This window comes from Oncorhynchus mykiss, chromosome 30 (assembly GCF_013265735.2).
Source record: "Oncorhynchus mykiss isolate Arlee chromosome 30, USDA_OmykA_1.1, whole genome shotgun sequence".
Lineage (NCBI taxonomy): Eukaryota > Metazoa > Chordata > Actinopteri > Salmoniformes > Salmonidae > Oncorhynchus > Oncorhynchus mykiss.
Genome location: NC_050570.1, coordinates 25,245,839 through 25,255,867, shown reverse-complemented (window position 1 = coordinate 25,255,867; position 10,029 = coordinate 25,245,839). Strand labels below are relative to the sequence as shown.

The 10,029-nt window shown below is 39.7% G+C and overlaps 1 protein-coding gene across 1 annotated transcript; it reads right to left on the bottom strand.

Moving 5' to 3' along the window:
- Positions 1-1,854: 1,854 nt before the first annotated feature.
- Positions 1,855-9,479, bottom strand: LOC110521597 (histamine H3 receptor). The gene is made up of 3 exons (XM_021599265.2): positions 9,010-9,479; positions 8,317-8,483; positions 1,855-6,512 (listed from the first exon to the last, which is right to left on the bottom strand). Exons 1-3 carry the CDS (start codon positions 9,260-9,262, stop codon positions 5,661-5,663), a joined length of 1,272 nt encoding a protein of 423 aa, XP_021454940.2. The 5' UTR covers positions 9,263-9,479; the 3' UTR covers positions 1,855-5,660.
- Positions 9,480-10,029: the final 550 nt, after the last annotated feature.

Genomic DNA, 10,029 nt, shown 5'->3' with positions numbered 1-10,029 from the left:
TGGAGAGCTCTTTGGTCTTCATAGTGCCGCTTGCATGGTGGTGCCCCTTGATTAGTGGTGTTGCAGAATCTGGGGCCTTTCAGAACAGGTGTATATGTACTGAGATCATGTGACACTTAGATTGCACACATGTGGACTTTATTTAACTAATTATGTGACTTCTGAAGGTAATTGGTTGCACCAGATCTTATTTAGGGGCTTCATAGCAAAGGGGGTGAATACAGTTGAAATCAGAAGTTGACATACACCTTAGCCAAATACATTTAAATTCAGTTTTCACAATTCCTGACATTTAATCCTAGTAAAATTTCCCTGTCTTAGGTCAGTTAGGATCACCACTTTATTTTAAGAATGTGAAATGTCAGAATAATTGTAGAGAGAATGATTTATTTCAGCTTTTATTCCTTTAACCAACATTCCCAATGGGTCAGAAGTGTACATACACTCAATTAGTATCTGGTAGCATTGCCTTTAAATTGTTTAACTTGGTTCAAAAGTGTTGGGTAGCCTTCCACAAGCTTCCCACAATAAGTTGGGGGAATTGTGGCCCATTCCTCCTGATAGAGCTGGTGTAACTGAGTCAGGTTCATAGGCTGCTTGCTCGCACAAGCTTTTTCAGTTCTGCTCACACATTTTCTACAGGATTGAGGTCAAGGCTTTGTGATGGCCACTCTAATACCTCAACTTTGTTGTCCTTAAGCCATTTTGCCACAACTTTGGAAGTATGCTTGGGGTCATTGTCCATTTGGAAGACCCATTTGCGACCAAGCTTCAACTTCCTGACTGATGCCTTGAGATGTTACTTCAATATATCCACATAATTTTCTTTCATCATGATGCCATCTATCTACCATGTACCAGTCCCTCCTGCAGCAAAGCACCCCTACAACATAATGCTGCCACCCCCGTGCTTCACGGTTGGAATGTTGTTCTTCGGCTTGCAAGTCTCCCCCTTTTTCCTCCAAACATGACGATGGTCATTATGGCCAAACAGTTCTATTTTTGTTTCATCAGACCAGAGAACATTTCTCCAAAAGAACGCGCCTCCTTTCTGAGCGGTGTGACGGCTGCGTGGTCCCATGGTGTTTATACTTGCGTACTATTGTTTGTACAGATGAACGTGGTACCTTCAGGCATTTGGAAATTGCTCCCAAGGATGAACCAGACTTGTGGAGGTCTACAATTTATTTTCTGAGGTCTTGGCTGATTCCTTTTGATTTTCCCATCATGTCAAGCAAAGAGGCACTGAGTTTGAAAGTAAGCCTTGAAATACATCCATAGGTACAATTCCAATTGTCTCAAATGATGTCAATTATCCTATCAGAATCTTCTAAAGCCATGACATCATTTTCTGGAATGTTCCAAGCTGTTTAAAGGCACAGTCAACTTAGTGTATATAAACATCTGACCCACTGGAATTGTGATACAGTGAATTATAAGTGAAATAATCTGTCCGTAAACAATTGTTGGAAAAATTACTTGTGTCATGCACAAAGTAGATGTCCTAACCGACTTTCCAAAACTATAGTTTGTTAACAAGAAATTTGTTGAGTGTTTGAAAAACGAGTTTTACTGACTCCAACCTAAGTGTATGTAAACTTCCAACTTTAACTGTACATATGCACCCACCAATTTTCAGTTAAAAAAAAAAAAAATTTAAACAAGTAATTTTTTAAATTTCACTTCACCAATTTGGACTATTTTGTGTATGTCCATTACATGAAATCCAAATAAAAATCAATTTAAAGTACAGGTTGTAATGCAACAAAATTGGAACATGCCAAGGGGGTGAATATTTTGCAAGGTACTGTACATGATTCCATATTTGTTATTTCATAGTTTTGATGTCTTCACTATTATTCTAAAAATAAAGAAAAAACCTGGAATGAGTAGGTGTGTCCAAGTAGGTATGTAAATAATCACACATGTTTTATAGGTTGCAAACAAATTGCTGTAGATGTAGAAATCACACCAAGGAATACCTGATTCGGTATTACACTATCTACTATTCTTTCACATTTCACTGAAAATAACAGTGAACATCTTTTCCTACATAGAACATTTACAAGTACACCAGAACCATTCAGATCTATAATTGTCAGACATAAAGCACTAGTAAGAGTTGAGATTCCCTGCCAGCCCTAGGAACATCTGCACCTCTGCTATTCATACCAAAATCCTTATGAGTAGCAACAAAACTCAAACTCAAACTAAAAAAATATATCTACAACAAGTAGACGTAGATTACATTAATTCACTTTGATATATAAATACAAGCATTTGGTTCTTACCCTACAAAAAGTCAAAGTTTCAGACATGGCACATAGATAGCAGTGTTTTCCCTAAGTCCATGGAGTTGCCAGACAAGTAAAAGAGGCCAGTCAAACAGGGGAAGAAAATAGCAGAATTAGCTCTATTTTGGTGGCCTCTGGTACATTCTAATGCCTTGATTCCATCTGAAATACACAGCTAAATAATTGAATACTTTAACAACTTTACCTCCCAGATTGGTCAAATTAGTTATGGTATTGAGTAGATTAGAAAGACCTTAATGTATGTATGAATTCAGTGTGTTGTTAGTTGTTTTTGATATTGTCTTGGCCTAGGCTTATATGATCAGGACAATTATATTTTTTAACATTAAAACTGTCTTCTCTTGAGATGAAATTCATATTTACAGTTTTACTGCAAGATATGAATTTCCACAATTATGTTTGTTCTTCAAATTATGTATTTTATTGGCTCTGTGGCTGTGGATGCAAAGGTTAAGGAAATCGATGTTTCATTTTGTGATTTGGGTGAACTATCCCTTTAACAGTTTGGCCTGTCAATCAATAACTGTGGGTGGGACTGTCAGGAGAGTTAGGCAGGATGTTTGTGAGTCACAGAGTTGGTTGGGTTTCATACCTGACTTTAAAGGGAAGGCTTTAGATTAGTGATCTAGTCAGAAAAATACAAATCTAGTCTACTCTTTCTTTAGTTTATTGTGGCAAAAATCGAAGAAAATGTTTGTGTTCTAACAAGAAAACATTGATTCCCTGTTGAGAAACAATATAGAATTGGAGGAAAATGGTTTTAAAACTGCAAAACATTTTCAGGGGGAGGACCCTCAGACCCCCCATCAGATTGTGCACCCCCAATTTTATACAAAGACAGGCGACAATGAATACAGGTATGCTTGAAGAATGAAGCAGGTGTTAAACATGGGCTTTGCTACACAGAAAACAGCAGTTTACTACTCCATTTTCGGCACTTTAATTAATCAAATCAGTCGGCCTATATCAACATCTTTAATAACACTAGGTTACACTGACAAGTCACTTTACCAGTCACTGGCAAGTCTTGGACATGGGCTTCGAAACCTACACATGTATTATTTTATATTTAACCTTTATCAGGGTGTCATACTGAGACCATGGTCTCTTTTACAGACAAGCCTGAATTACAGAAATGACAGAAAATACACACATCAATATAAATACAAAGCAGCAGAAAGAAAAACACGGTCATAAAAAACCAACACATTCATCAATAATAAGGTCCTCAATCAGCTTTCTGAATTGCCTTAGAGGCACCAAAACATCAAATTTAAGAACATTTTTGAAGATTGTTCCACAAATAAGGTGCAAGAAAACTAAAAGCTGATTTATCTAACTCAGTAGAGACCAAAGGAATTTCCAGAGTTAACCATCCCTGAGACCAGGTGTGGTAACGTGTATGTCTAAAGTTTAGTAAAGATGTTAGGTACAGTGGGACTTTTTGTAAAAGTACTTTATAAATGAAAAGATAGCAATGTATCAACCTACGTGACATCAAAGAGGGCCAACCAGCTTTCTGGTAGCGAATACAGTAATGAGAACTAAAATTGTCAACGGTAATAAAGCGAAGTGCACGATAAACTGCCTCTAACGGCTTTAAGGAAGTGGCAGATGTGTTCATATAGATGACGTCGCCATAGTCTACAGTAGGACCGATAGGAACGTCGACTGCATAATCTGCTCTCTACTATTGAGTGAGAGGCAGGATCTATTTCTATAGAAGAAGCCAATTTTCATTCTCAGTTTCTTAACTAACTCACCAATATGCTTTTTAAAAGACAGCTTTTCATCTATCCAGATGCCCAGATATTTGTAAGCAGGGACACAACCAATATGGACACTATCCAAAGTACATATGCTTAAATCATCAGAGTTATTTTTATGCTCTCTAGAGAACAACACATACTTAGTTTTACCCTGCATTCAATACTCATTTCATGTCAATAAAGTTTTTCTGTAATACAATGAATGCAGACTGTAGTTCAGATAGAGCCTGCTCAAACGTGGTGGCAATAGCATACCCAACAGTATCATCTGAATTTTTTACAGACAATTAGATATTGTTAATGTAAACAGTAAAATTTACAGGACCCAGAATCGACCCCTGCGGGACACCTTTCGTAATTTCCAGGAAACCTGATTTAACACCATCAGTAAATACACATTGAGTTCTATCTGTCAAATAATATCTTAACCAGTTACATGCAGCCCGGTCTTGGCCAATTGAGGAAAGCCATGAATTAGCAGTGAGTGATCAACAGTATGAAAAGCCTTTGGCAGGTCAATGAAGAGGGCAGCACAATGTTGCCTTTTATCCATGCAGTTAACCACATCATTTATAACTAGAACTAGGTATGCAGTAGAGATTGTGCTATGACCTGGTCTAAAACCCAACTGATTTAGAATACATTTCAAAGATAAGAAAGATCTTAGTTGAGAATTTATCAAAGATTCTAATATTTTATCTAGGCAAGAAAGTTTATAACTAGGACAATAATTATTTAGGTCACAAGGGTCACCACCTGTGTGAAGGGGGAATACATGGGCCACCTTCCAAAAATACAAACAAGATCTTTGTTTTAATTTGTCTTGGTGCAATACAATGGACTTATAACTACATTGTATGATTTATGAATAGCAAAGGAATATTGGAGATTGACTTTATTCAGTCAGTTCGACAGCTTTATAAACTAGTCAACACTTGTTGTTCGGTCGTCAATCAAAGCACAGTAAATAGCCTAAATAGACTCCATGTCTGGATATATGAAAGTTGAAACACGCAAAAGAAAATAAATAAACACAAAACAATGATTAAGTGGATTTAAACTCATCATTACCACTTAAATTACATGGGACGTGTAAATTCGCTCACAGGAGATAAAGAAGCATCATGCTCTCCCTCCTCCGTGATAACCACAGCACACAAAATTAACACAGGTATTGAGAGGTGGGATAGACGGCAGACTGACAAACCAGCAGTTGCCCTGTCATCACTCACTTTGTGACTGACAGGTGCTTGTCCTCTCAATAGATCACTAGAAGATGCATATCTTTCATTCTAGTGGAAGAAGGCTTTTCTAAGTAAGAACTTGAAACTTTTCAATGAAAAGAAGCCTGAAGTGAAGTGGAAAAAGTAGGAAAGAAGGATTTGATGTATCTCAAACAAAACATAGGGTTATCAGTAATCACTTTTTTCATAATGTTTTATACCCTTTTATAGTGAGCAACTAAAAAAGGGTTTCTTAGTCCTATTCATGACTGAACTTTTGTTTGACAATCCACATCCATTTGCAGTAGTCTTCTCACTCCAGTATGACTCTCATCCAGCTATGCAATGTCTTACTAGCAAGACTGGGTCTCAATGTGAGGTTGGACAGACTGCCGGTTGGGGCACAATATCTTAGCAAAAGCCCTTCGGAAGCTGCTGTGGCAGAGAGGGTACAGGAAAGGGTTAATACCAGAGTTCAGCCACAAGAGCCAAAAAGTAATCTCGTACCAGTACTGCTCCACACATCGCCCACTACAAGCTGCCCGGATTATCATCAATAGGGTGTATGGTGCCCAGCAGATCCCAAAAATGCACACTATAATGGCCAGCGACTTGGCAATCTTCTTGTCGCGGGAGAGGCGGGAGCCCTGTGAGCTCCTGCTGGGGGGCCCGGTGGGGGACTGGGATTGAAGGGGCCTGGAAGTGATCCTGCAAGTGAGGCACTTCTTGCTCTGCATGAAGGTGTGTCCGCTACAAGGCTCCCCATTGGAGGACGGCGACAGCTCCTCGTCCTTCTCTATCACAGCTGAAACAGCAGCTGGCTTGCTCGATGATGCCTTGCAAGTCAAAAACACAGTCAAGGCAGCACCCCCGTCCCTGAGACTGCCCCTGTCACTGCGTGCCTTGGTGTCTTCCTTACGGATAGCCCTGCTCTTGTTCCTCCGCTGGATGTTCAGGTAGATGCTCAGGTTGAAGAAGGCCACAGAGATAAATGGGGTGAAGAACTCAATCGTAGACGCACTGAGTAGGAAGTACCAGGTGCAGTAGAACTCAGCGAAACACTGATCGGCAAGGACGATGCTTTTTCCCACGACCAGCTCCCAGAAGATGATAGCAGGGCCATAGAGAAGGAAGGCTAACACCCACACAGTCACTATCTTTACCACAGCATGGTGGGTCATGCTCCGCTGGGCTCTGTATTTCACCTGTGAGTAGAGTGGTGAAGTGAAATAAAGACCATACAATACTTCACAATAAAATCATATATCACAATCATTAAATAATTATAATACATAAGTAATAATCTGCATAATCCATACATTTCTCTCAATTTGTAGGTGTTTATTGGATCCACACATTAAGCACCTGAGGCATTATTTGGACATATGGGAAAGGTATGATTTCCTTCGGTAATAGGGTTCAAGGGCCCTTTTCTCCATGGTGTGTCAGTGAAGCCAGAAGAGAATGAGAGTCAGGCTGTGTCATCAAACTGAACAACTTGACTTTGGACTCTATTGGGCTCTATTGAATCTGTAACGCTGAAGTGTTACAGATTCTGTGATACAAATGTAAAGGTAATTCCCGATTGAGCCGACATATGCCGTGTTTACCGTGAATGCAATCTCCGCTAAAGATGGAACATTGCCTTTAAATTTCAATCATGCTGTAAAGCTGAACATTCACAATGCGGATTGAATAGAGCCCTTTGTTTTCTGTCATGGGTGTGTCTAGATACCGATAAGTGAGCATTTCTCCGTTGCCAAGATAATCCATCCATCTGACAGGTGTGGCATCTCAAGAAGCTGATTAAACAGCATGATTATTACACAGTTGCACCTTGTGCTGGGGACAATAAAAGGCCACTCTTAAATATGCAGTTTTGTCACACAACACAATGCCACAGATGTCTCAATTTTGAGGGTGTGTGCAATTACTCTCCCAGGCCTACCCATGGCTGCGCCCCTGCCCAGTCATGTGAAATCAATAGATTAGGTCCTAATGATTGTATTTTAAATGAACTGTAACTCAGTAAAATATTTGAAATTGTTCATATTTTTGTTCAGTATGAATTCCAGAAGGAAGGAAATTAGCTATAGCAGTTACAAAGTGACAAAAGCCCCTCTTAGATCACACCATGGCACCATTTGTTGTTGCGTAGTCTGTCCAAAATGTTTTGGTAAGAGTCTTGGTCCCATGTAAGAAACATCAATATTTTTAGTTCATAACTATGTCATGAACAATATTAATTTGCCAAAACTAGCATTTCAGATGAATGATTGTGAGAGACTGTATTCATGATTAGATAGTGCCCCTTACAGGTCAACAAAACTATGGGCTCTATTCAATCTGTATCGCTGAAGTGTTACAGATAGCGCACTAGAAATGTAAAGGTAATTTCCTATTGAGCCGACATCTGCAGCATTTACCGTGAATGCAGACTCCGCTAACATGGGAACATTGCCTTTAAATTTCAATCACACTGATGATTTTCCATGATACGTGTTGAATAGAGCCCTATATCTAGATACCGTTCAATGTTAGCTGCAAACTCACAGGCAAGAATGCAAGGTAGGTGAACCATTGTCCAGTTCAGTATTCAGACCAGAATATCCAGGGATACTTTATCTAGCATTCAAAAGCAGGCAAAAGGTCAGAGAGTAGCACGCTGGTCCACAAGGACCAACCCACTCAGTCTGGATTTCCAACAGAGCTCATTCAGAGTCACTGCCACCCCAACACTGTGGATCCCATCAAGACATTAAAGTCCTACTGCCAGTGGTTGTCCACCCATTCTGCAGGATCTCTGTATTGGTAACAGGCCTAGTGAACCTCTTCAGTGAGGAAAGGATGGACACATGAACAGTAAAACATACAGTAGCTACATTTGAATACGCATTTGTGTACGCGTGCAAACGTGTCCACATGCTTGCATTCTTGGGTGTATATGGGTGCATGTGTGCATGTTGTCCATGCATGCCTTCGTGTGGCACAGTGGCTCTCTATACTCACTGCTCTGGTGACGGAGAGGAATCGGTCGTAGCTGATGAGGACGATGTTGAAGACAGAGGCAGTACACAGCAGGTAGTCCATGAGGAGCCACAGCTTACAGAGAGTTCTGCCCAGCACCCAGCGGCCTGTCAGGATGTAGGGGATGTATACAGGGATGCAGAAGGCACCTGCAAGGATACACACTGTGTACAGACTGATCCCCAAACAATGATTGCATAGCTCCATAATCAATGCCAGAATTCATTTTCACAGCTGAGTAACTTCCAACAAGCCTACTGGCAAGTGGCAGAATTGTGTGTATAAATAATGACCAAAGATGTGTTTCAATTTGCATTTAGGAACCATCATGAATTATTTTAAGAGCTGTATAAATCAGTTAATAATCCTTTGCTATGATGAACTTTCAAAGATAATTTCCAAAAAACATATATTTCCACAAGTATTATCCATTATAATGGCACTTCACAGTGTCTTATATACTGTAGCTACGCAAATGAACAAACAATTGGCATTATCCCACGACAGAGCCCTACTAGATATATATATGGATAGATAGATAGATAGATAGATAGATAGATAGATAGATAGATAGATAGATAGATAGATAGATAGATAGATAGATAGATAGATAGATAGATAGATAGATAGATAGATAGATAGATAGATAAACAGACAGGCAGACAGACTACTTACCAACAAGAAAATCTGAAAGAGCAAGGTTGAGGAAGAAGTAGTTGCTTTGATTTCTTAGGCTCTTGTCAACAATGAAAGCCAGGATAACAAGTGCGTTACCAGCCACAACCACGACTACCAGAGTTATCATAAGCACGGCCAGGATCACCTTCATATAGCCCGGGAGAGTCGCTCCAGCTTCGTGGACATTGGCCGAGTCGCTGCCGGGAGTGAAGTTGGAGCTTGTATTAGATTCCGGGATATAAACTCCCATAGTTACTCCTACAATAAACTCATTACACTTGACTTAGTTTTGAAACTCTGAATCAATGTGATTTCCATAGATATCTTCCAACCTTGTTATTAAGAGAGGCAGAAACACGAATACGAAAGATGTCTTTGGAATAAAAGCTTCCTTCTGAATAACAATTTCCCCAGCTGTAAAACTACATTCCTCCGTGTCTGCTCTCGTGGAGGAGGATGCAGTGATTTCCCCGTTATCAAACAGGCAGGTTATTGGCGCATAGCTTCGGGTTCATGTGCTACGCTACTTTTTAGAGAAGTCAGATTGCAATGGGTGGTATGGGACAAAAATATCCACCACCAGCGCGCACTGGGATTTCTATAACATTTGTTTGTAGCCCATTTAGTATTATAGTTGGAATAAAACCATTGAATATAAAACTGATCACTGCATATGATTTGGCATGATATTATCCAACAGACACATTGACACAATGTGTTGCCTGTTAACATAGGCTATAGCCTGACCACAATCATGACCTTTTCACCTTTCTGAGAGAGAGAGAGAGAGAGAGAGAGAGAGAGAGAGAGAGAGAGAGAGAGAGAGAGAGAGAGATATGTACTGGATGTTGCACAATGTGCACAGAGAAAGTAAGGCTGATGGCTGGATTGAATCCCTTTCCTACAGAGGTAGCCTATGAGAAAGAAATCAGCCATGAAGGGAGAATGTAAAATAATGTGGCTTCATTAAGCTTTGTTTTTGTGTGTGTTTTTATCCTAAAATAAAACACACACATA

What these genes read in the sequence shown, in the direction of transcription:
- LOC110521597 (XM_021599265.2), bottom strand. Translation starts at nt 9,262, where the DNA reads ATGGGAGTTTATATCCCGGAATCTAATACAAGCTCCAACTTCACTCCC. An exon ending in TCTTTCAGATTTTCTTGTTG is followed by an intron (nt 8,484 to 9,009) that starts GTAAGTAGTCTG and finishes GTATCCTTGCAG; the next exon opens with GTGCCTTCTGCATCCCTGTA. An exon ending in TCCTCTCCGTCACCAGAGCA is followed by an intron (nt 6,513 to 8,316) that starts GTGAGTATAGAG and finishes CTCTACTCACAG; the next exon opens with GTGAAATACAGAGCCCAGCG.